At 39.7% G+C, this 27,602-nt stretch overlaps 1 protein-coding gene across 2 annotated transcripts; it reads right to left on the bottom strand.

The window, feature by feature from the left end:
• Positions 1–27,602, bottom strand: ugt8 (UDP glycosyltransferase 8). 2 transcript variants are annotated; one of them, XM_061680324.1, is made up of 6 exons: positions 27,328–27,602; positions 22,128–22,948; positions 19,491–19,633; positions 11,408–11,484; positions 10,679–10,898; positions 1–4,248 (listed from the first exon to the last, which is right to left on the bottom strand). In XM_061680324.1, the coding sequence occupies exons 2-6, from the start codon at positions 22,944–22,946 to the stop codon at positions 3,873–3,875; spliced, it is 1,635 nt and encodes a 544-aa protein (XP_061536308.1). In that variant the 5' UTR covers positions 22,947–22,948; positions 27,328–27,602; the 3' UTR covers positions 1–3,872. The 2 variants fall into 2 exon arrangements, with proteins under 2 accessions (XP_061536308.1, XP_061536309.1); XM_061680325.1 differs by having other exon boundaries at positions 27,471–27,602.

Here is a 27,602-nt window from a genome sequence, read left to right as displayed (position 1 = left end):
ATTGTTGTATTTACAACACATGGGAAACAAATTTGAAATTGCAGTCAAACAGTTTAGGATCCAAAATATAATATGAAATGCTGGGAAGAGATACAAAAGGCTACAGAGAAAACACTGTGGAATTCTCATTCATTAAAAAAAAAAAAATGTAACAATTGTTAGCCTACAGAAATGAGAATTTAAAAAGGAGCTAGGTGGTCCATTACAACTTTAATACTGAAATAAAAGGCAAAAATAACAATGCACCATCATAAATTTGCTTATGTCCCGCCAGACCCCGTTCCTAGCTCGTGCAGCACCTGATGGCCCACAAAACTGACAGCTGAATGTATTACTGATGAAAATGATATTTCAAGTATCTTTATAGCAGGCATAGGTTGGTGTCATTGCAGCTCACAGGAGAAAGGAAGACAAGAAAACTTTCACATACAAAGGTTGAAAGGTTCATTAATGTATTGCAGTCTCTTCTCAAGAGAATGCAATTTTGCATCAAAAAATGCATTGCTAGAAAAGGGCATTTTTATGGTTTCATGAAAAACCAATGTTTTTAAACTGTTATGAAACTAGGTACTCACATTTAAAATCCTGGAACCACATAAAAATATAGGGCCTATTTGTGTGTGCTACTTAAGAAGTTTGCTCAACTTGCACTAGCAAAAGTTCAATCAAGGTGCTGGAAAATAAAACAGTTACACATATACTGTATTCTCTTTTGGATCATTTCCCAATAATTCTCTTTGGATCTTGCAGACATGTGGTTTGTGCAACATTTTAAAAATAAACTCCTGGAGGCGCTTCAAAAACAATTCATGAAGTTGAAAACTAGTTGGATGACATTTATTTCAGTTTAACATGTCAACAAGTTACTGCTTGTGAAATGTCCAATGAGTCACTGTGAAGATACTCCCACCATGTTCCCTGTGTGTTGTTAAGGTGTAGTATGTCATGTTGACACTGCCATTTACTATAGTGGTTGAGGCCAGTCCAGGGTATGGGAATTAGACTTGTTTCAAAAAAAAAAAAAAAAAAAAAAAAAGTATCATAATTTATATTTAGACAAACAAATTGCCAGCTCACAGCAGGCGCAGTATTGGAAATATATGTAGTTAAAACATCAAATACCATAATTTCTCGTATATAATGCGCATTTTCCCAGGCAAAAAAATTGTCAGCCAATTGTGCGCATTATACATAGGTATAGGGGGAAATGAAAAAGCTTTCACATTATATAAATGTATGCCGCCATATAGAGGTTATGAAAAAGCTGTACATTTTCATTCCAATGTCACTCCCACCTAGCGGTTATGAGAAAGGAGTATACTTAAATTCTAATATGCCACCACCTAGAGGTTAGGGAAAAAGGTGTAGCCTACACTTTCATTCCAATATGCCAGGGGTATGTATGACTGCATATACTGTATGTACAGTTGTGCTCATAAGTTTACATACCCTGGCAGAATTTGTGAAATATTAGGGTTTTTTTTTTATATGACTGAAAAACAACCATCATTCGTTTCTTTATGTTTATGTTTTGTTTAATGATAATGCTTTTCTGAATGCTTGACAGTTTAATTTGAATCCCATTAAAATAAAATTAAATGTCTTTCGCCTAGCCCTTTATGTTTTCTTTAAAGAATTGTATCCATCTTACAAATTCTGCCTGGGTAATCAAACATATGAGCACAACTGGGTGTTTTCTCATTTACTAAATTGAAGTAAGGCTGTGAATTTCAAAATAAGAGGAAGTAAATTAAAAAGTATTACATGTTCAAATAAAGTGCTTAACTTCAGAATAATTCTTTAAAAATACTTCATGTTTTGATCATATGGGTAGAAGCAAAATCATGCATTGTAAAAATGCATTATCCAAAGGTAGAAGGGTTTTTCAGAATTTTGAGGTCAACTTTGGGTTGCGCATTTCCATGAGAAATTACGGTACTTTTAATGGGAGAGTTTGTCTCGATGCTCTGAACTCTCATATCGGTGCCTGTGTCACATGGGGCAAAATAATGCTGTCCGGAAGGCTTGTGCCATAGAGAGAGGTCTGTGTGGAGGTACAGTAGCTTCCCATAGCCTGACGTCATGTTTTTCTTCAGACATCGCCTCAGCTCGTAGCAGCCCAGCATTGCCTTTTGCCTCAATTCCACACACAATTAATGAACAATCAATTCAAATTACAGAATTCTAAATGATCAACTCATTATAATGCCCAGCCCTAGTTAGTACATATGGCAAGCTTATGTCTCGTCTGACTGTATATCTGTTTTGCATATGCATATAGAACTGACAACAGCCTATCTACTTTGCCTGATAAATTTCAAAACACCATGGAGTAGTTTGAGACAACAGCTAGTGTACTAAAATTATTGTGAAACTCCTTTACAGTTCTTATGATGAATGGCAAAAAGGCAAAAGGGGTTTTCGTAACATACAGGTTTTACAAGGCTACACATTAATTTGCTTTGTTTGTTCCAAACCTTGTGTCTACACTGGCGCAATTACCCATCACACCTCACATCAAGTCCACAAGCACATCCATACTTAAGTGGGTATCATTAATATTGATTATGCAGGTTACAGGAAGGATACGACTAATTCGTCCATGGGACCCTTCAAGGTCACTATAGAAATTGTATTATTTACTATTCATTACATTAGCTTATAACAATACATCAAGCCTGAACATAACAGAGCTTGAACATAAAAGTTACTTAAATCAACCCATTTCACTGTGATGTCAGACCACTTCACTTCATCACTTCCAGGGTGTAGATTTACTTATGTATTCACCGACTGAATAAGACTAATAAGGAAAGAGCCAGATTAATATCTTACTTTAAGCTTTAATAATAATAATAATAATAATAATTAATTAATATTCAATCCGAGTATTAGCAATCGTCTTCATAGTAAATCAAATTAGTTTCTCAGATCCTGGCGCAAGGACACTCTCTCTCCCAAAATGAGAAATCTGACCAGTGATTCAACCTGTTCTAAAATAGATAGATCTGATAGATATATACTTCGATAGATATACATTTAGCACTCCACTGACTGAGGAAAGCAGACAGGTGGCTAACCAAGCTAATAATAAAACATTAGTTTTACTTTCATTATTCATTCACCATTATAGTTTTTTTTGCAATGTATTCTATTGGCGAATACAGGAAGCCAAAGTAAACATACACCCTAAAAGTCGTCAAGCAGAAATGGACTTGCATCATGCGACAAGGGTCCATTGAACCTGACATACAGAGGAATGATCAGACAGACTTACATTTAAGCCAGAGACGGAATGCAGAGGTGGGGAGCAATTGTAAAACTAATCATGTCCATTGTGGGTATTGGAGCGACTGTATATCCACCATCATTCTATCACAACACGAAATAAATCCATTAAATAAATGAAAAGAAGATAAAACATCCATCATTAAAACTTGTTTTTACAGTAATAAATAGATGTGCCCTCAAGCTGATGCACACGCTTGGTAAGCTTTGCAGTGATTAACTAAATATTCCAAATATTTTAAGAGTTTGGCTGTAGTTAGTGATGTCACTTCATCATGGCCATTCCACTCTTAAATGGTCACGAAGATGTGATGGAGAGAAGTGTGTCATCCTTGGTGTTCCAATTTGGTGATGTGCCGAAGCAGTTGCTGTTATTAGACTTTAAATTGTCGTCAGTGGACACACTTCTACACACACACTCACAAACACACGCATCATATGCGTATCCTTCTTAAGCTTCATTCCAAGTGGCAGTTGCCTCTTGATGCAGACCTTCCCCCAAACGTTTTATAAAAACATAACCCAAACCAAGGGCTACACCCTTGAGCAACTGCCTCCTTATCCCTCTGAGCCATTTGAGAATATTAATTCACCTTCTTCTCGTTCTTCAAGGAGCCATTGCATTTGTGTTTACCGTTGGACATGGAGTGGGAGTGTCCGTTGACCATGTTGCCCTCCTCCCTGGAAACGCTGCTTACTTGGCTCTTGTCACCAAACCTTGCTCTCAGTAACTGTCCCAAATGTCTCAAAGCAAAGCCAGAAATAAACAAGGCTGCCCCTACGATGAAAATGACATCCAGCAAGAAGTACTGATAGAGGGATATGTCATATACTGCTGAGCGCAGGTGGTCTGTGCCATTGTGACGGAGGGTGTAGTTGATCCAGTAGACGGCTCTGGCCACTGGGTGGTCTGGCTGGTCTTTGTGGATAGTAGAGAGAAGGGTAGCCCGCTGTTGGTACCTGCAGAGATTTAACTTTTTTTAGGTACTACAAATTAATGTGATGCCAATGGGATCCATAAGATAGCCCTGATAAACAATGCAGTAAAGCCACATATGCAACATTTTCTTGGGGGGAAAAAATTATTAAACTTTAACAAATTGGCCAAATAAAAACTAGGGTTGGAGATTGAGTACCAAGAATCGATTGGAAGTGGGACTAACGTTACGATTCTCCTGGAATCATTTATATTTAAAAACCAGTTCCTAGTTCCTAATTCAAGTTCATAGGTTAAATATTAATATAGGCTTACTAGTTAAAAATAGCCATGTGAGAAATTCAAAGAAAAAAATTATTAAAATTAAGAGAAGTTCAGATGATTTTATCCAGAAATTTCCGATTTAAAGTGTTTAAACATTTTCTTTTAAAGAAAAAATAAGGAGTAAGGGGCCATTTTGACAGACAGCTCTTATTTATTTAACAACCAATCCATCAGTGTAGGTAAAGGTATGTGAATCCATAATATATTAATTGTTCTTAAAAAGGATACTATATTATATAATGTACAACCCCAATTCCAATGAAGTTGGGACGCTGTGTTAACATAAATAAAAACAGAATACAATGATTTGCAAATCACGTTCAACCTATATTTAATTGAATACACTACAAAGACAAGATATTTAATGTTCAAACTGATAAACGTTATTGTTTTTAGCAAATAATCATTAACTTAGAATTTTACGGCTGCAACACGTTCCAAAAAAGCTGGCAAAAAAAAAAACTGAGAAACTTGAAGACTGCTCATCAAACACCACTTTGGAACATCCCACAGGTGAAGAGGCTAATTGGGAACAGGTGGGTGCCATGATTGGGTATAAAAGGAGCTTCCCTGAATTGCTCAGTCATTCACAAGCAAAGATGGGGCGAGGTTCACCTCTCTGTGAACAAGTGCGTGAGAAAATAGTCGAACAGTTTAAGGACAATGTTCCTCAATGTACAATTGCAAGGAATTTAGGGATTTCATCATCTACGGTCCATAATGTCATCAAAAGTTTCAGAGATTCCAGAGAAATCACTGCATGTAAGCGGCAAGGTCGAAAACCCACATTGAATGCCCTTAACCTTCGATCCCTCAGGTGGCACTGCATCAAAAACCAACATCAATGTGTAAAGGATATCACCACATTGGCTCAGGAACACTTCACAAAACCAATGTCAGTAAATACAGTTCGGCGCTACATCCGTAAGTGCAACTTGAAACTCTACTATGTAAAGCAAAAGCCATTTATCAACAACACCTAGAAATGCCGCCAGCTTCTCTGGGCCCGAGCTCATCTAAGATGGTCTGATGAAAAGTGGAAAATTGTTCTGTGGTCCGACGATTCCACATTTCAAATTGTTTTTGGAAATTGTGGACGTCGTGTCCTCCGGGCCACAGAGGAAAAGAACCATCCGGACTGCTATGGACGCAAAGTTCAAAAGCCAGCATCGGTGATGATATGGGGCTGTGTTAGTGCCAATGGCATGGGTAACTTACACATCTGTGAAGGCACCATTAATGCTGAAAGGTACATACAGGTTTTGGAGAAACATATGCTGCCATCCAAGCAACGTCTTTTTCATGGACGCCCCTGCTTATTTCAGCAAAACACATTCTGCACGTGTTACAACAGCGTGGCTTCGTAGTAAAACAGTGCGGGTACTAGAATTCCAAGTTAATGATTATTTTCTAAAAACTAAGTTTAGCAGTTTGAACATTAAATATCTTGTCTTTGTCGTGTATTCAATTAAATATTGGTTGAACATGATTTGCAAATCACTGTATTCTGTTTTTATTTATGTTAAACACAACGTCCCAACTGCATGGGAATTGGGGTTGTAAATAGGGGTGGATCTATTTTAATGGAATACAGGGCCACACCAAAATCTTGACAAATCATTTACGTTTTGCTTTATGAGCTGTTTTTTCCCCCCACTTTCAAATATACGTTATACAGTGCCGTGAAAAAAGTATGAGACCCGTTCTCAAATTGTTATATGTTTGCATAGTTTCCCCACTTTATGTTAAAGATCATCAACAAATGTAAATAGACAAATATAACATAATATATAGGAATCAGATTGCAATGCTGTGGCATAATCTTAAAAAGGCCACTCGTGCTCAAAAAAACCTTTTTGCTGAATTCAAACAATTCTGTAAGGAAGAGTGGGGGAAAAACATCTCCACAGAGATGTGAAAGACTCATTGCCAGTTATAGAAAATGCTTGACTTCAGTTGTTGATTTGATCGGGCTGATCGGTATCGGCCGATATTTAACATTTTATGCTCATATTAGGCTTTAATGTCATAATTCGCCGATCCGATGAAAGACGTCATTGATCGGCTCCGCAAAAGACATTTTCTCCGCGTCGCCGCGTGCAAGGTATATTTGAATCCAAAAGCTAGTTTATTTTTAGCCTTGTCGCATGACGTTTTTAGTCTTGTCGCATGACGTAGTACTGTAATTATCTGACGGCCAAAGAAGTTATTTAAAAAAATCAAATAAAATATGTCAGGGGTGTGGGACAGACAACACGTAATGCCCGGATCAGACTATAAGACAAATTTGCTCGTTCTCGATTGCACTGTCAGACTACTGCAATAAAATATTGTATTCCGCATCCCGTTTTTTACAATCAGTGGGCTTTATCTTGTCAACTCAAATGCGAACGGATACACTCATTACCGTGGCGACGACAACAAGAGTGGAGCGAGCCGACGGTATTATAAGGACAAAATGGGGAAAAACGTGTGTTGGTGGTCAAGACAGGAGCGGACGTTCGTTTAAGGCTTGCTTGAGGTAGGTTCACATACTTTTAATACGATACGGCTCACAAGCAGCCAATAAAATGTTTTGTAGCCTAGCAAGCTAGCGGTACCACGACCGGTTGGACGTAAACATGCCGCCGTTCTGTCGAATCATGCTCTAAAGTTTCGGTGTGGGTGAAGTAATTTAATTCAAACTCAAGTAACTTAATGACAGTAAGTTAGCACCCATTATTTCTGTCACGTTGTAATGTTGGTTTGACCTGACTGTTTAGAATACGCGATCTGACCAGAGCAGTGATTTCCACCTTTATGGAGGCAAGGAACATATTTTATAATTGAAAAATCTCACGGCACACCAACAAACAAAAATGTTACAAAAAGTGGATACATTAATTACTGTATTTACTTCCTGCCATCTAATAGAAGACAATTAATTTGTTCTGTTCTTGTGATCGGATCGGGGCTCAGTTATCGGTTTTATAAACTCGGTCCCAAAAATCCTGATCGTGTAAAGCTTACTGTATGCAAAAAAAACGACAGACGTTAAGACACAGTAGAGAAAGGCCTCTGCCAGTCACTGACAGTCGTATCAGTTGAATCACGCTTGTTAATAGAGTTGTTAATCATGTTTGTTATTTGTTAGAGGCGAACTTATTGAGTCTTGTGGGGAGAAAAAAAGGACAGCATTGTCCTGTATGTGGGGAAAAAGGTGATGTCGCAGACCCTCCCCCACCCGTTCAGAGATGATTGCTCAACTTCAACGTACATGGCCTCCCTCAGTCCTCTTTCAAAACATATCTTGTTTCTGTCCATAATATGTACATTTTTGTCCTCAAAAAAGTGCTATTTCTCTTTGAGGGCTGGTAAGACAGCTGAGTCTTGACCTGTAGAGTTAGCCTGTCTGTGTTGTGACATGCGCCAGCTCAGTGGCTGCTTGGTTTCCCAAATACTGTAAATGATAAATCAGTCCATTCCTCACTTTAAGGAAGACTGGCAGATTATCTTAACGACTGTTGTTTTGGATTCAAAAGACTAAAATCATTCTTGGTTAGAGTGTACCTCTACTGAAGAGGATAAATACATGGATCCTTCACCTTCCCCTCAGACTAGCTCTGCCCTAAATAGTTAACATGAACTGATGAAACCTGCTCGGATGAAAGACGAAACGTCGTCTAGGACAACCCTAACAGTTCAGTTGCGATTAATTCAATGCCCTGATAAAGCAATGAAAGACTGTCAATTTAAGATAATTTTACCCTGCCTATCTATCATAAGCATAGAATATCATAAACAGGAGAGTGCCAACAAGGCCTGTCATGATAGCAAATTTTTTTAGATATATTTTCCCCAAAACTATCAATATAAACGATAGTATCGTTGATGGGTTTTTTTATGCCACTGATACTGTATAATGATATTATAATGATATCATTGAAATGTAGAACAATAAATCAAATATATTAGATAACTAAAAAATATAAATGAACAGACTCAGGCTCTGTTACCCCCCCAAAAAAAATAATCAGTTAAATATTTGGCACAGAGTATAAAGAGTCATTAAACCACTAAAGAGGCCAAAAATAGAAAAAAAATAAAATAAAATAAAATAGATAAATAAATACTAAATTTGACACACAACAGAGAAGAGCGTTTTTTTTAAAAGCTTGCCAAATTTGAATAAATAAAGCAAACAGTGTATGTATAATAAGGCTCTGAAATCATGAAACTAAAGACTATACTCGCGCGAGCGGCGACCGCGCTGACGTCACTGCGACTATCCCGCACGCAGTTTGCCTTTATACACGAGTGCAACCCACGCTCTCTGTTTTGAAAGGGTGCTGCAGTTCACCTCCAAGTCGGGGGTGTCTCAACAGGTAGTATTGGCTAGGACATCACAGGGTAGAGTTTTCTCTGCATTTTTTGGCCATTTCCAGTAGCCGTTTTTACTTTGCTTTCCGTAACAACGAACAAAGTGACAATTGGAACCGTGGAACAGTGTCTGCTAGAAGAAATGGACCTAGATGACCAGATGACTCGTTTAATTGTGCTCAAAAATCGATCAAGTCGGCGGCGGCGTAGATGGTATGTAGAACCAAGGGGCACGCGGAGTACGTCATCACAGCATGTGACTAAAACGGACCAATCATGATCTCCGCTGCATTCTACGCGCAGCAACAATTTTTGCCGTGTGCGCGTCAAGTGATGCAGAGGGACTGCGCGGGCCAATGCGGGCGTTGTCGGCCGCGCGGGAGTAAAAATAGGCTATACGGCTCTCCCTCAAGCTGCAGGACTGTGTGGGAGCAAGCGTACGTAATAAACAGTTAAGTTTCCCTTATGCCTGGATCAGACTACAAGATAGATTTGGTCTTTCATGATTGCCATGTCAGACTGCCATAAAATCTTGCCGTATCTCGGTCAGACCGTGGCAACACTACACGACGTGTATTCAGATACCACCATATCCCGTCTTTTACGATAACTGGGATTTATCTTGTCAAATTAAACACTGTCGGGGAGGCAAGACCAGAAAACGTGTCACCTTTCTACGCAACGTTATCATGGTGACAAAAAGTTCTCAAACAATGGATCGCTGGGGAAAAAAAGAACAAAGAGGAAAAAACATGCTTGGGAGATGACGCTTTGGCCTGTCCATTCAAGAATGGCTTGAGGTATGTTCATGTACTCTTAATACGATAGGGCTTGCAAGCGGGCAACAAAACGTTATGTAGTCTAGCAAGCTAGTGCTAGCATAACATTGGTTTGTGCGCGTGAATAAATGTTAACAACTCCAACCAAGTACTGTATGCAAGTGTTGGTCACAATACGCAATCCTATTGGTCAACGTCAAGGTGCGCTGTCGAAGTGTTGTCGTTGAAATGTCACACTACATGGAAGATACCCTATCTAAAAATAAATAAATTAAAAAATTAAAAAAATAAATCACACGTGCGAGACTTTTCATTTTGCCATCGTAGGGCCAAATCGTTGATCGTAGATTATGTCACACGACAAAAATTTTGTTGTTCCTGAAAAAATATGTCATTCTCAATCTGTGAAACCACCCACGATAGTTAATCGGGCCAATATCAGGGCGAAAATTCTGTTGTCTGATCTAGGCATTCAATGTCTCTGTTGTGTAGATCTACGTGTGGCACATGGAGCAAGGCTGTTGCGTATTGGATGGAATAAATACTAGCCTAGCTGCTAGTAGCAGGCCAGTTCGCAGTGGAGCCATCCAACTCGCTGTATGAGCCGCGCGCCAGATCACCACAACAATGAGAATTTATTGAGTCCGTAAAAACTATTGTGTCCATTTTACTTATCGCAAAATAAGTCGATATAGTAATTATTGTGACAGGCCTAGTTACAACAAGCTGTTATCCCTAGAAAGCCATTACGATGAACCATCATCTTAAAACATTAAATGTACACATTACACAGTGAAAATGCAGCTAACATTTCTGGTGCTACAGTAAATTTGTATAGTTGCTAAAGATGGAAGTTTGTTTTATGAAATACTGTATATATGTGAATAACGCCACAAAATGGGACAATACATTTTTGGACAGTACCCTAAAAATTCTGGGGGGGGGGGGGGGGGGGGGGGAGGAATAGCGTACAGTAGAAAGGGCATCTCACCTTGTGTCATTTATGACGGTGACCAGGGCATTGTAAAGGTCATCTTCGCTCATGCTTTTCCAGTGCAACATAATGCCCATACCTTTGGCGGTCACACGGGTCATTGTGTCATAGTGGTCTCCAAACAGGGGCACACCCACCACTGGCACCCCGTGGTACATGGCCTCAAAGATACTGTTAAGCCCACCGTGACTCAAGAAAGCCCTTATGTTGGGGTGGCCTTCACAATAAGAGAAAGGAATTGTTGTGTGGTTATTTTTCAATATGTGCAAATAAACCTGACACTAAAGTTTTAGTCAGTTTGACACAAGTGACTCAATAATGTGAATGCAAAGAGGCGTAGACATCAGAATACTGTACTATTGTTACAGCAGGAAACCCGTGGTCATAGCAATGTAGCAGTTGGCCAATACTACATGCATGTGCCTGAAAGGCCTGTGTCTTTTCATTGGTAAAACTGTTGGCTTCACTTTGCAAATGGAATGTGGAATCTTTATTAGTTTTATGTGCAATGTTAACAGCTAAAACTAAACACAACTACTGATACCAAACTAAGTCAAACAGAGTCATTGAATACTGCACATTCAGACTTCCTTACACATTCAGATAATACAGTACTGAAGCAGGTAGGAGGGGAAGGATTTGCGAAGGAGATACTTTACCTTGTGAGTACAATTAAATACATTCTAAAAGCAGAGTAGAACAGTCCTCCAGTGCTTGTGAACTCACCCAATAGGTCATTCTGAGGCATCCAATCAACAAGCTTGGTGTTGTTGCCAATGTTATTGGGTGGGACACCAGAAAATCTATTGAAAAAAAAAAAGTGGGTAACCATTAGCCAAGTAATATTACAATGACATTTGACCATTTTACACCATGTTTGTAAATAAATGCAATCACTGAAGGGGATACCCCTTTGAGTGTGAATAGCTCAACTGAATTATATGGTGGCCGAGACAGGTCATAACAATTGCAAACCCCACAACAAATGCAAACACCACAAAACAAAGACATTAACACACAAAGGAAGAGCAAACGCCACAACATATTAAAACCACAACATGACAAAATTAACACACAACAGAAAAGCAAACGCCACAGCATAACGACATTAATTAATTCCCAACATTGCCACATTAGGCACATCAAAACTGAGCTCTCGCTCTCTCAGAGTGTATAAATCATCCGGGTTACCAGGGATTCATATTGCTGACTCCATTATAACTTGCAGTTGGTCTTGTATGGGTTTAATTTCACATTCTAACACAAGCAGCAGGCAATGCATACAATACACATTAGCAACGTGACAAGATATCTCAAAAATGACAGTCTGTTAAAATGCGGAGTCTGGTTGGAATGGCCACTTGAACCTGAGTTCAACGCACGAAGAATTTGGAAAATCGAACGATGGGTTCCGGAGAAATTTAGGTATTTTTTCTGTGGGGAAAAAAAAAATTGCCTTTTGGGGGAACATATTTATATCTTCTATAGAAAATGTGTTAAAAAAAAAAAAAAGGCCTTCAAATTAAGAGTAAAACAGGATAACTTCATTATTTCTCAACATACCCTCTCGAACCTTTCGTTTCTTCTACTACTCGGGGGAACCCCTTCTCCGATTGGCTGACAAGATTCAGTTAAAAATATCCACCTATAAACTTGTACAGGCCGAAATTCTGAAGGACTTACCAACAGTTGAAACGGTGTCACTTGCCCTAAAAATTGAATTTAAACAGCACAAATGGAACACCATTTGTGAGAAGAGCAGTGTGAGCAGTAAAATAGGTCATGTGCTTTCGTAATCAATTGGGTTTTTTTTTGTTATGGAGCATATTAGAGGCTCACTCCATCTTTTTGAGAAAATTCCACAAAGATGGTGGCCACTTGTCACGTTGCCATACACATCCTTTTTTCAAAATCTCTTATCTCACTTTCTGCAACAAAACACTAAGTCAGTGTGCTCCCAATCAAGGCCTACATTCATGCAGGCCAAATATCAATGATACGATTCATTGGGCTTAATCCCCCCCAATCTCCTCAGCCCCCATTTCTTTTCTAGTTCACTCAGTTTGGAATATCGCATCCGGATCATGGAGCTTCATATATCAGAATTACAGGTCAACAAACAACAACAATATTTTATACAAATGCTGGAATGCAGAAGAATGTTGAATTTCATTATCATGTACTCACTTTCTGAGTTGCCATGTACAAAACAGAATCAAAATCCAGAGTCAAAACTGCCATGCTATGTGCCACAAGCAGGAAGTAAAGCTTAACTCAGTTGTTAGAATAACCATTCATTATCATGATGACAAGAACAACCAGACACATACATGGGGAAAAAGGGCCAATATTACAGCGGTTAAGTGCACTTTAACTCATTTGGCAAAGTAGTTGATCGGCTCTGTCTGTTGTTTTGACCACTGTGACAAGGTTCAGTTTCCATCTTATCGAGGAAGAGAAAACTGTTGTTTCATTAGCGGAATGCCATCAAAACAGTACAACGTGCTCTAGACCCAACCCTGCTTTTTATTTTGGTCTTTTTCCAAGCACCATGTAGTGATTCAACCATTGACTGGTAACTAAACTTTAATCTTGCATTTATTTCCCATTGGATGTCCCTTAATACTAATTCAACATAAAATGCATCTAAAAATATTCCTCATAATGTAAACTCTGGTTTAAAAAAGTAACATTCTTCCTGGATGCAGTCAACAATACCTGCTTTGCCTACTTCGAGAAGCAAAAATATGGATATTAAGAATATTAAAAAGAGTGTAGTGCATGTTTGTACAAGTAAAAACGTTAGGCAGTCATCCCTGAGCACGCACGCACGCTCACGCATGTTCAAATATTAACATAGCAAAATCATTGTCTTGAACAATCTCATGTTAGTTTACATCCTTGTTCATCGACCAAAACCTTCCCAAGCAGTTCATATGAATCGTAAAATGTATTACACGGCTCGAAGTAACTTTTTCTTTGACAAGCAGTTTTGCTCATCAATGACTTCATTGGAGGAACAACTCTAAAGCTCACTGTGGTGTCCATTTTTGTTCCATACCTTTATGATAGCCAAAGCGCAGGAAAAGAGTGGTACAACTGTCTGCCTCACAGTTAAGAGATCCAGGTTCAAATCTCAAACTTGTAACATCCCTGTGTGGAGTTTGCATGTTCTCCCCACGCTCGTGTGAGGACATCCGGCTTCTTATACGTCCAAAACATGAATGGATGTCATGATAGCACCACATAGCTGTGCTTGATTTGTTGGCTGCACCATGACAATAAAAATCTCTTGTTCCTCTATAATTGTAACATGGTGTGCTATTTTGCTGGAGGAAGCCATAAGCACATTGTCTTAAAAGGGTGGACATGATCAGCTACAGTCGTCCCTCGCAATATAGCGGTTCAGCTTTTGCGGGTTCTCTGCATTGCAGAATTTCTTATCATACCTAATTTGGAGATTAATTGCTAAATTGGGGGATTTTGCTGTGATTATTTTTCCACACGGACTGTTACCACAGAGAAATAAGCATGTGCCAGGATAATAGCGTGCGTAAAAGACACCATGTTTAAAGTTTGGGATCATTTCACATTTGATAAAAGAAGCCTAAGTACAACATGTACCATAACAGCACATCTGTGATTGCCACAGCACCTCCGTACACCAGTTGACTAACAGGAATGTGAGAAGGTGTTTATTCACTAATCAGTTCCCATAGACACTTTATACAGTGTCCAAAATATCCGGTATCGCATCGCAAAATGCGGCGTAAAATGAGGTCTTTGGCAATGACTTCCTCAAAAAACACCGATAAGAATACCATTAAAGTACAAGACCAATAAGCAGTATCGTTAGAGTGGCGGTCCCCTGCGGGCTGTGGGGCCTGCTGTGGGGTTTTTGTCCCTGCCTGGTTTTGGGTTTTGTTTCCCGGTCCGTGTGGCCTGCCCCTCCGCCCTGCCTACCCCCTGGATTTTAAATGAACAACTGAGTCTTTTGGGATGCTCCTTTTATACCCAATCATGACACTCACCTGTTTCCAACGAACCTCAACACCTGTGGACTTTCCGAATTTTTTTTTTTTTTTCCAACCCTCCACAGTCTTTTGTTGCCCCTGTCCCAGCTTTTTCGTCACGTGTTCAAATTCAAAATGAGAATGTGACCCTCCAGCACAATTATCGTGGAACCACTACAAAGGCTTAATGTCCTGAAAAATCTGATCTTTGTCACCCAATCAGTTGAAAATCACATGATCGGATGGGGACAACTCTACATAGCTGTATAGCTTATTCAACTCAATTCACATGGACAGTGTTGTACCTGAAAGAGTTCAATGAACGAAAGTTCATGAACTAGTTCATATTTTGGGCAAATGTGAACTGAACTTAATTCATTTCTGCCTGATAGAGAACACGTTCATTCTGGGATCAGTGAACGGTTTTAAAATGAAAGTTCATTTTCATTCAAGGGTGCCAGGTTTTGTTAGGGACTTCCGGGACAAAACCCATATGAATAGTCTATATACGAGCCTTCATATGTCAGGGAATAAACGTATTTGGCAACCAATACAGTCCAGTCACCATTCATGTTTACATGTGCGAGGTGCGTTCAGAGACACTCCGTAAATGGGGCAGAAACTCTTCTTTGCTGGGAAAACTATTATTTGTATCAGAATGCTTTAGTTAAAACACTGTACGATCACACTGTCATAATATAGATTTTATTTAGTTTTGTAATATAAGACGAGATAAGTTATCAATGTCCTTTCACCATCGTTCCTATCACACTGTGTTGCATTTTTTTGTTTGCACATTAAGGACAAAAGTCCTGTTTTTGTTTTAATTACACATTTAAAAAAAGATCATTCAAGCAACTTTTTCCTCATGCTTTTGAGACTGTAGGGTGAAAGCTGCAGCTGGCTACTAGTGTGGACTGAATGGGTCACAACAATTGGGAAATTAAATGCCAATATTTTGAGGGTAGTAGCCCATCAGCAACATACAGTATTAATAATAATAATAAATAAACAAATAAATGAAAAAAAGTACTATGTACTGTTTCATTTTTGGAACAGTGAACTTGGTTCACAATTTTGAATAATGAATTGAACTAGTTTATTTTTGGAACAGGGAACTGAACTTTGAAATAGTACACGTAGAAAAAGAACTTGCAACACACCAACACTGCACATGGATAATTACACTCTTACTCAAAAGTGGTTTTGGAGTTTAATAACAATGATTACACTATATATCAAACTCAAGAAAAATAGAATTGTATCTTTTCTTTGTTAGTCCTCTCGATTGTGTCATTGTCTAACGGGTCAGTGTGATGAGTAAATGATTACATGAAATTCAATTACACTTTCATCTTTCTCTGCTCAGTGACCAAGCACAAACATTTACCCAAAAGTTTAAATTGAACCCTTTGTTACGGATTCATTTGAAGAGCACACACCTATGCATTCCTTATCACATTCCTTTTCTCGATGTACCCGTTATCTGATTGGCCAACAGATGTAGGCGTTTCTTTACACGCGGTGACTTGTCACTTTCACAATCTTGGCATCTAAAGGCTGGCACACACCGAGCCATGCCGCCGAAACTGACTCAACTGTCGCGTCTGATGCGCCTATAAATGAATTCTGCTCTTTAACAGAAAATCCTGAAGGAGAATGCTCAGCCATCAATTTGTGACCACAACCTGAAGCGCACTTGGGTTCTGCAGCAGGATAACGATCCAAAATACACTAGCAAGTCAACTTCTGAATGGCCTAAAAACACAAACTGAAGGTTTTGGAGTGGCCTAGTCAAAGTCCAGACTTGAATGCAGTGGCAAAAAGGCCGTTCATGCTCGAAAACCCGCCATTATTTCTGAATTCAAACAATTCTGCAAGAAAGAGTGGAACAAAATATCTCCAGAGATGTGAAAGACTCATTGCCAGTTGTAGAAAACGCTTGATTTCAGTTGTTGCTGCTGCTGAGAATGGCCCAACCAGTTATTAGGTTTAGGGGGCCATTACTTTTTCACACGGGGCCAGGTAACTTTAAATATTTTTTTTTTCCCTCAAAAAATGAAATCACCATTTAAAAACAGCATTTTAAGTTCACTTGGGTTATATTTGTTTGATATTTACATTTGTTTGATGATCTTAAACATTAAAGTGGGGAAACTATGCAAAAATAAGAATTTGAGAAGGAGGCAAATACTTTTTCACGGCACTGTACCGCACGCCCCTGCAAGAATGTGTTGATTTCATCGTATTATGAAATTTTTAGCATTTGTCTGTAAGGTACGTGGTGGCCCAACACAGTGCCATACTGGCCGGGGCCATTGGGCCACCGTTAATGTAGAACCCTGGTGCTGGAGCCTATCCCGACTGACTTAGGAAGAGAGGTGGGGTACACACTAATCCTAACCCAACTTAATTATTTGACAACAACATAGCTAGAAAAACACAAACAATGTAATTTGTTATGCTGAATTTGGTTTTGAACTTTTTTTCTTATCAAAATGCTCATTTAAAGCCCCTACTTAGCATAAATTGACAAAAAAAATTGTCAAAATGTCAGTTTTTTAAAGGGATAGTCTGTATTTTTTTCCAAAAGTCAAATAATAGTGATGCACCGAAATTTCGGCTGCCAAAATGTTTCGGCTGAAAATAGCCCAAAAGTGCATTTTTGGTTTCAGACAGAAATACTTTTTTCACCAAAATTAAACAACCAAAATAACCTGTCAGATTCATAACATGTCACGTTAAACAATGACGGCCGGCGCACGCAAGTGTGTACACCTCAGTGTAACGAAAACTTTGCTATTAAAAAGTAATGCCCTACCGAGCATTGCTGAATAAACTTAATTACACACACCCTACACTAACGGTTTGATTATAAAATGAGCAAAAAATTTTAAATAGCACATTCAGTATATTTAAAAAAACTACTGGTAACATAAAAACATATTAGTAACAAAGATAAACATCTTTTTGACTGTAAGAATTCAAATTTACGTGTCGCGATGAATTATGGGAAACACGTGGCTTTTCCGTCATCATGCTAGCGCCTACTAGCCCAAACAGAGCGTCCTTATTCTCACCCAACCTTGCTGCTTTCTGCTGTTCGGCTAAGTAGAATGCTTGTAGCATGCTATTTTGCGCCGTCCCAGCTACCTACGATCTACAGCTGACGTGGCTAAATACGATACCAAGCCACGGAGGCGAAGGCACGCCTCGTGTCCATTGTCAGTGCAGCATAAGTCACTCATCATCGCCTCCATGACAGCAAATAAACTACCCTTTCAGACAAGTATTGTTATAATGAAGGACAGGCGGACAATAAGACAAGAGACAGATGCAAAGACCATGCTAATCGCTAACCTGTCACATGAAGTCGCAAAATAAGTGATTGGGTGATACAGTACACTTGTCACATTGGTCTGGCTGGAACCAGGTTATTGCGGAGATTAGCCAACTTGAAACAACAAAATGGCAGGAAAATTAGTATTTGTTTATTAACGAAAATACTGTAATATACGATGGTAGACCGCCATAACAGGGCCCAGAAACTGGAAACGAATTAGTACGTCACTGCTGTTACGTCACTTGAGAAAATTAACCTATAATTTAAAATTACATGAAGATAATAAATCTTTATAAGATAACCTTTATAAGTCCCATAATAATTTGCATAATTTCAGCAGCAATAGTGGATACAGGAAATACTACAAAAATAGAATGCAAGAAGACATTTGGCTGCAAATGCGGACTTAAAAACATTCCCACTTGGGGCTGATGTCACTTCTGTTGGCAACTTATTCCATTTGTGTGCAACATAATAGCTAAATGCTGCTTCACCATGTTTGCTTTGGACTCTGTGCTCCACTATTTGACCTGAGTCTGTCGATCTCAGAGCTCACTCTGGATATGTTCTTCAGATGGTAGAAGGCAGTTTTAGTAATTGATTTGAAATGACTGTTGAAAGTCAGGTGGGAATCTATCAGAACATCAAGGTTTCGGACTTGGTCTTTGGTTTTTAAAAGGTATTAACTAACAGCAATCCTCTTTTCTTTATTGCCAAAAACAATTATCTCTAAAATTTAACTCGACCCGAGGACGTACGAGCAATGTGAATGTAGCTTACGAGTATTTACCGCACTGTACATATGCTTGAAAAAGCACTTGTTTGTACTATCAATTATGACCTGTAAACTTAATGATGCTTGACTTTTTGGATATTACAGGTTGCTATGAGTTTAACGGAATATACGAAACCAAAACAAAATGTCATCACTCACACAGAAAAGCCACATTTTACGCCTCTTATTTGTCATCATTGTACGGATTTCCACAGCAACACAATCTTTTCATTTCGTCTGCTACTCGGTAAACCCCTTCCACTTAGCTGACAAGTTTCAGTCAGAAATATCCACTATTAAGCTCATGCGGGCCAAAATTCCAAAGTGTTCTCTAAGCAGACCCCTTAAAAATGACTATGACGTTTCTGTGTCACTACCTGCCCTAAAAAAAAAATAACTTTTTAAAATAGCGCAAATTGAACACTATTCATCAGAAGAGCAGTGGAACAGATCATGTACTTTAGTCATGAATTGTATTTTGATGAATTTATTTGTTCTGGAGGATTTTAGAGGAGTTTACTTCAAGTGCTCATTCCATGTTTTTTAGAAAATTCCACCAAGATGTCGGCCACTTGTCACAATCAAGTGGGGAAAATATCATGACATTAAAGCTCAGAATATTTACCTCTGTCACTGTGATAGATGTGACACAAGAGTAAGGACAAATAAGTACTTTACCTCCAGATGACTTGCTGGGGTAGCCTGGCAAGAGCTCCAGCCAGTTTGTGCGCAATGTCATTGGAAAGATACTTCACCCCAGCGCCAAAGGACACCACAACAAAGCCGTTCTCCGCTGTATCATTAACCCATAGTTCAAAGTCCTGTGGAAATATGTAAAAAGTTGGAAAAGATAACTAAATTGCACACAGACAAGCTAGTATAAAACAATGTGCACCGCTTCAGGCTTTAGGTTGTGCAACATTTTCTATTGCTTAACCTATATTTGCAGTAATAGTTTCATGTGTTTTTTCAATTTGGGGAAAACAAACAGTGAACTATACTGACTTCAGTCCAAATGAATAAGACAAACCATTCCCTCAAGCAAATATGCAGTTCCTGTTTATTGCTTTAGAGAGTGATTGTCAACACCAATAAAGATTAGAGTGTTGATTTAGGTAATGATTTTAGGAGGTCTGATGTCATAAAACTATTTCAAAATGTTTTTAAGATGTCTTGCTGATAAAGACCGGAAATAAGTCCATAAAATAAATCCCTTAATGAGTGATTACCAGGTATAAACTGTCGTAAATGGAAGATGTCAGCCACTGGTTTGTAGGCTTCTATTTTAAAGACCGAATGTGCCATTTTCATCTTTACCGTTTGAGTTTAGGAGTTTGTTTTTAACCATATCTAATTTTAACTATGAGTTAGCTACGAAAGACTGTCAAATGTGTGACAACTCACCACTACTCACACAAAAATGTAAAAAATTGCATTAAACAATCAAAAGCCAATAATCTAAAATGTACAGGCTGCAGTAACACACACTGAACCCGTGTCCACAATGTACTAATATTTGAGTGTATTTGCATTTTGTAAACTTGGTGACATTTACCTATACAGTGTTAAGATCCTTTAATGTGGTTACGAAGTTGAAGTGATAAAGAAGAACAATTTAAAACAGCTTCTCAACACATTGCATGCTATCTGCCACACCTTCGATAAGAGACAATAAAAATATGATGAAAATCTGGGAATATCACAGGAGTACCCTTTATGCAGTTAAACGTTCTAGTTTCTACATCTTGGGGTAGTCAGTTTTTCCAACTTTAAAACAGTACCAAGGAAAACGGCAAAATACATGCTGCATTGAATACAACAGTCAAACGAGATGTGCTTGCAAGCAACAACAATGCCGCTGCAGCAAAATGGCCGAGTGAGTATAACAATTCATGTATGCATAATAGACTACTGCAGTATTAAAATATAAGGACACGGCGATTGGGTAAGTTAAAATTAGTTGTTTATTTTTTGTCATTTTTAGGACAGTATGTTATCAGGATGGAGTGACACTAGTCTATGAGCGATAAGAGAGGAGCCATGTTTGAGTGTTCCATGTCCAACAGACATAGAACATAGACATAGTCCATCTGTGGCAGCTAAAACCGGCCCTGGCACGGAGCAACTGCAGCAGCACACTGGGCTCTGTGTCCCAGCAGTGCAGTCTGACTGTCCCTACAAGGAAGCCACAGTGACCCCACAAAAAAGTCTCAGTGTCGCCTGGCTTCTGCCAAGAACAATGGCCTCGTTCTCCCTGCGCTTACATTCTAACGCCCTCACACATTAGGGGCACAATGCACCCTGTTGGTGAGAGAGGCATTCCAAAACCTCCATGCAGAAGATAGCAACGACCCACGCTTTCTTTGTCCAAACGATCAGCTAACTGACCCTCATCACCCTCAACGCTATGAGTCTCTTCCCTCTCGGGGAGGTATCTAATACGTCCGTTCAAACCAATGCCATCCTCAGGGTGCCTTGTGTATAAATTAGTGGGGACAAGCAAGTAGTAATAAAAGGTCACAAATAGAACAATTGAGCGATTAATCAACAAGTAATCGTTTATCAAATTAATAAACAACTATTGTGATATTCATTTCATCATTTCAAGCCATTGTTTACCTTAAGATTGTCCAAATCCACTGATTTCAGCATATCAACAGTAAATACTGTATACCAGGCCTGGCCATCCTGCGGCTCGGGAGCCGCAAGCGGCTCTTTGACCAGCTTCTTGCGGCACTTACGTTTACGCCGCACGAAAATGTGGAACAGAAACACCCGGAACGGACTACACTACAGTCACACTAGACTCTGCAGTCCTCTGTAAAAGCAGACTGATTAACTTTGTGTTTAATCAAAATAAGAAATGCAAGCTAGGGTGAAGTTCTCAGTGTAAATGTGTCTGCCTTCTTAATGCAGCACTTATTTGCGGGACGGCATGGGAGATGACTACTTAGCACATCTCCCTCACAATTCTGAGGACCGGGGTTCAAATCTGGCCTCGCCTGTGTGGAGTTTGCATGTTCTTCCCGTTCCTGCGTGTGTTTTCTCCGGGTACTCTGGTTTACCCCACATCCCAAAAACATGCATGGTAGGTTAATTGAAGACTCTAAACTGCCCGTCCATGTGAATGTGAATGGTTGTTTGTTTATATGTGCCCTGCGATTGGCTGGCGACCAGTTCAGGGTGTAGCCCGCCTCTCGCCTAGAGTCAGCTGGGATAGGCTCCAGCACGACAGCGACCCATGTGAGGATAAGCAGTGTGGAAAATAGATGGATGCACTTATCATTTGCTGTATGTGCACGCCACAGCACTCACCTGTGGCAGGGGGTTTGCGGGTCTGGTGAGGATGCCTCCGATGTAGACCACGTGCGGTAGGGTGGGCCTGGGGAACTCCAGCGCCAAGTCTGTGCACAGCATCCACATTTGGCTGCCTCGCACCAGTTCAGTCATAGCCACTTGCGGCTTTATTCCATGTTTTCTCATGATACGGTCGTACTTGGGGATCAGAATAAAATGGACTCCAAAGTTCTCCAAGAGGTAGACAGCAGTGTTGGAGATCCTTTGGAACAGTGACATGCGGTCGGTCAGCAGTGAGTTGAAAACGGGCACGTACGAGAGCGGGGTCGGGGCACCCACCTCCGTAGGGTACCACAAACCTGTGCTGAACACAGCATATTTCAAGCCCAGAATATGCGCAAGTACAAACCCGCACATTTCATTGGGGTCCACCAGCAACAGGTCAAATTTGGCCTGCTTGAGGCGAGCCATAACATCTGTATTACCTACTATAACATCACAATTTTGACTGTAGTGTTCAAGAATGTCAAAAAGCTCCAGAAATGTAAGGCGGCCTGAAAAGATGTTGCCGACTTTAGACTGCAGGAAACTCTCAGCTGTGCTGCTGTTGAAGACGCCCGGGTAGCGCTGTAGTTTATAGTGAGGGGAAGGGAGTACCTCTCGACCCTCTGAGACGAGGAAATGGATCTCGTGGCCCTCCTGGTGTAGAGAGGTGGCCAACGTCTTGAAGATGTACATATGTGATTCAAACAGGGTTGGTGGGACCACAATGATTTTAGCAGCCCATGAGAACGTAAGGAGGCCAAGGATCAGGAGTGGCGATGAGGACAGGAGCATGGCTAAAATGATAAGGACATTTATATTAAAACACAGCTCATCATTATCATACTTGCATTAAATATTTAATAATGGAGTACATGCCTTGTATTTTTAGCTCACAGGTAAATCACAGAAAATTAAGGAAACTAAAGTAAAATGATTGCTGTATGGATTCTATGCTGTGTACTGAGCAAATAGACATGACTATGTGTTGCTCGATTTAAATTTTGCGTCGCTTTCATTGAATTCACTCATTCAACTATTCACTCTGCACAGCAGTCACTGACATGTTGTGGGTAGTGCCATCGTCATTCTAAAAAAAACAAACAGCCGCTCTCTCTGTTCACAAACACAAAGAACAATTCTCAAGTACAGTAGTATCACCTCATGGCCATACATCCATCCATCCATCCATTTTCTGAGCCGCTTATCCTCACTAGGGTCGCGGGCGTGCTGGAGCCTATCCCAGCTGTCATCGGGCAGGAGGCGGGGTACACCCTGAACTGGTTGCCAGCCAATCGCAGGGTACATACAAACAGACAACCATTCGCACTCACAGTCACACCTACGGGCAATTTAGAGTCTCCAATTTATGCATGTTTTTGGGATGTGGGAGGAAACCGGAGTGCCCGGAGAAAACCCACGCAGGCACGGGGAGAACATGCAAACTCCACACAGTCGGGGCCGGGGATTGAACCCGGGTCCTCAGAACTGTGAGGCTGACGCTCTAACCAGTCGCCACCGTGCCGCTTCATGGCCATACATTCCTTCTATAAAAAGTTAAACACAGAGGAAATTTTCGTCATAAAAAACTATGAATTTTCACAGATGTTTCCTGAATATAAAAAGCGGCACGTGGACTCACTACTAGGGGTACCCTTACAGAAAGATGAATGAGTATCACACAGTGTAGCCTGAATGCAATGCATGAGCTCATGTTCTGTTTTAAATCATTCTTCCAAGCATGAAAGTGTGAGACAAAGGTTATATTTTCATTGACGTCTGTTCATTGGGGGATTTGGTCGTTGCTGTGATCGCACAAAGACTACGTACCTATTTCCATTAAACTTTGTAAATTGATGGCGCATTGGCCACGAACGAACCCATAACATTTTTTTGTCCAGATCCAGATGTGTGGATTGAAGAATGTCTTTCAACATTTCACTGTTACAGCGGAGTAGTATATGGTAGTGATTTATCAGATTCATCAGAGGGTACTACAGTGAAAGAAGCTTGTTGCATTTTACAGTTTGCACTATCCATCTGTCCGTCCGTCCATCCATCCATCCAGCCATTCATTTTCTATACCGCTCATCCTGTTAGGGTTCGCAGGGAGCTGGAGCCTATCCCAGGTGACTTTCGGCGAAGGGCGGACTACACCCTGGACTGGTCACCAGTCAGTTCCCGGGCACATGTAGAGCGAGACAACCATTCCGTTTCACATTCACACTGTCACTGAGTGGGAACTGAACCCACGCTGCCTGCAACTTTCCTCCGCGGCTTGGCATCGTATTTAGCCACGTTAGCTATTACTTGTAGGTTAGCTGGGGTGGTTCACTTGGGTTATACAGTATTTGTCTGATATTTAAATTTGTCTGATGATCTTAAACATTAAAGTGGGGAAACTATGCAAAAATATAAGAATTTGAGTTGGGGGCCAATACCTTTTCTCGGCACTGTGTGTGCATATATATATATATATTTTTTTTTTTATTTTTTTTTAGTTTTTTTCAACAAGCATTCCACCTTAGTAGCTGAACAGCGGAAAGCAGCAAGGTTGGGTGACAACAGGGACGCTGTAGCTTGGACTAGCCGCTAGCATAATGACTGTAAAGCCACGCGGTTCCCACAACTCATTGCCACATGCAAATTTTAATTATTGCCGTCATAAAGGCATAATTTTTTTTGTTGTTAATGCGTTTATGTTACCACTAGCTGAATGTGTGCCTTATTTAACTGTATCATTCATGGTTTAGATGCACGACCATGTCATTATCAAATCGTGACTGTACGCTTTGTGTAAAATCAGAAAAAAAAAAAAAAAAAAAAAACAATGGGCATTGGTTTTTGATAGCAAATACTGTTTACGGCTGTTTTATGTCAGTGACCAAAAAAAAAAAAAAAAAAAAAAAAAAAAAATGCACTTTAGGTCTATCTTGTTTTGGCCGCAGAAATTTCGGTGCATCACTAATAGAGAGTTTAAAGATAATGAATCAAACTGCGGAATATTTTTTTTTTTTTGTCCTGCTTTATTTTTCCTGCCAAGAGACAACAGTAGGTTTCAAATTTCAAAAATTTTTTTTCAATTTCAGGGCAAATCCAATATTGATTTTGAATGGGAGTCGACAAAATATAGTTGAGGTAGCTGAGGTCACTCTCTACTCGTGGCCAACATAACTTTCAAGGATTATTCAGTTCTGTGGCAGTTATTTTTTAACATTAGCCTCACAGTGCAAGATTTTATTGATGCACAGACACGAGTTGTGTTTTGCAATCTGCAACTGTAAGAAAAAAAAATAAGAGAAGAGCTTGGCGGCATACAACACTGCTGTTCAAGGTCAACCAGTTTTTGATTCCACTGGGGTATATCCTAGAAAGTGGAGGTAGTAATATACATACTGCATATTGACAAAAATATTGCAATCATTGTCACGTTATGCTGTCAATAACATTCAAATCCAATTACATGGTCATGCTCTAATACCATTCAATATTTTTTTCCTTGACTCAGAACAACAGCATCTACAGCATTTATGGTGTATATGTACTGTATATGCTGATTTGCTTAGTGAGCTCCGTTGAGAGGCTTGAACTTCTAAGAGCAAGGCGACAAGTCATTCCAAAGTTCATGAATGAATGAATATGGCTCACATTCAATTGCATGGAAGTTTCAGCGTATCACAAGTGAAACTGATAAGAAACCTCAATGTGTGCTATTTGTTTTGTTAAAATATTTGGGTGCTTAGCTAAATCAAAAGTCCGATAAACCCAAATTCTAAGGAAGGATAAAGTAGTAAAAAAAATGTTAAGGTGGCGTTTGAAAGAGGAAAACGACAGTTGCCGTTCTTTTGCTGAGTCACATGCAAACCTGTTTATAGAAGCAACATGTGTGCCCTCATCTCCTCAAGCGGTCATCAGCAACATTGCCACATACTAACCCAATGACAGCATACGTACTGGATACTACTTATACATAACTTTAGCCATAAGCGTATTGAATTAATTTGGTTTCACTTAACACGGTAATTCATGACTACTACCTCTCATACTATCTCTCTAAGCATCAACATACACATGAACTGGTCCGACAAGCTGTCTTGCATCATTAGTAAATGCCAACCACACCAACAAAACAGTAGCCGGCTGACAATATATACGAGAAGCAGCACGATGACATTAACAAAATGATACACATACGTACACCTGAGGAGATCAGGCAGGAACAAAGAATAACATTCGTCCACGAGAGAATGCATCTATTTGCAGAATGGGAGTGACGTTGTTAATCCATAAACAAATATATATGCATTAAGGTTTCATGGTAGGTGACTTCACACATTTATCACCTAAATCATCAACTAAGAGTCAATGCAGGCAGTTAAGCAAGAATTAAAATATAATACCAAACCTATAGTATTGTGTGGGTTGTACTGTGGATTTTAAGCAGGATTGTGTCTAATGAATTCCAGGCTTTGTCACGTATCAGTGAATATTTCAATTACTGATGCTGTATTCAATGCAAGTGGGTTTTAGGTGAAAAGGTTTGAGGAAAACCCCATTACAAATGGGTTTTTCCAGCCTCAGAACAATGGGGAAATGAAAATACTGAAAATGTAATGCAGTTAATAAAATTTTAACAGTTAATAATTTATTATGGAATTTTAATTTGAAACGGTCATAAAAAGCACGCCAAGTCAAATTGTATTGACATTGGAAAAACAAGACTCGAGTCCATTAACATGCGACCCGTTTCATAAAAGCCCAAAAGCGACGCTTTGGAGCGTTTAAAACAAATACAATACATTGGCATGAGTTTAATAGACACATAATATTACATAACATATCGAGGTACAACAAAGGTACAGGAGTGGCCATGAATGCAACTGTCACCTGGTTACACCTGTACCTGTACTCTCTCTCTCTCACTCTCTCTCTCTCTCTCTCTCTTTCTCTCTCTCTATATATATAATATATATATATATATATATATATATATATATACACACTGTAATTCTATACTGTCTTTGCGAAACGACTCGAGACACACTAAATAACGTTTCATTTTTAAATGTACAATGTCGTTTAACGATGGGTGGCTGTGCGTTTGACCGCAGAAAATGTCGAGTATCGCCCAGGACACCTGTCGGCAATTAGCTACGTTGTTTCGGGCCTTCCCTACCTTGTGACTTGAAATTTGTTCCGGGGTAGAGGAAGAAACCTCTTCTTTTTCTGTTCCCTTGAGGAGAAGTTCAACTTTGGAGCCGAAATGCGGTAGAAAAGTGATATCAGGAGTACGGCGCATGTATGTTGACAAATGGTTACCCGGTGTTTGGAGGACGACGATCAGAGGGGAGCGTTCAACTGACTGCCAACGAGGAAGGCGGGACAAGCACGAGCAGCGACCCAGGCGGGGAGCGATTAAAAGACGGGGAGTGGCCGAACACCGCCCGCGGT

Source organism: Phycodurus eques, chromosome 6, assembly GCF_024500275.1.
Source record: "Phycodurus eques isolate BA_2022a chromosome 6, UOR_Pequ_1.1, whole genome shotgun sequence".
Lineage (NCBI taxonomy): Eukaryota > Metazoa > Chordata > Actinopteri > Syngnathiformes > Syngnathidae > Phycodurus > Phycodurus eques.
This window is presented reverse-complemented; position numbering and strand designations above follow the sequence as displayed.

Coding starts and splice junctions, on each gene's coding strand:
- ugt8 (XM_061680324.1), bottom strand. CDS start 22,946: ATGCTCCTGTCCTCATCGCCACTCCTGATCCTTGGCCTCCTTACGTTC. Junction 19,634..22,127: donor CCGCAAACCCCCTGCCACAG/GTGAGTGCTGTG, acceptor ATATTTCCACAG/GACTTTGAACTATGGGTTAA. Junction 10,899..11,407: donor GCCTCAGAATGACCTATTGG/GTGAGTTCACAA, acceptor CTTATTGTGAAG/GCCACCCCAACATAAGGGCT.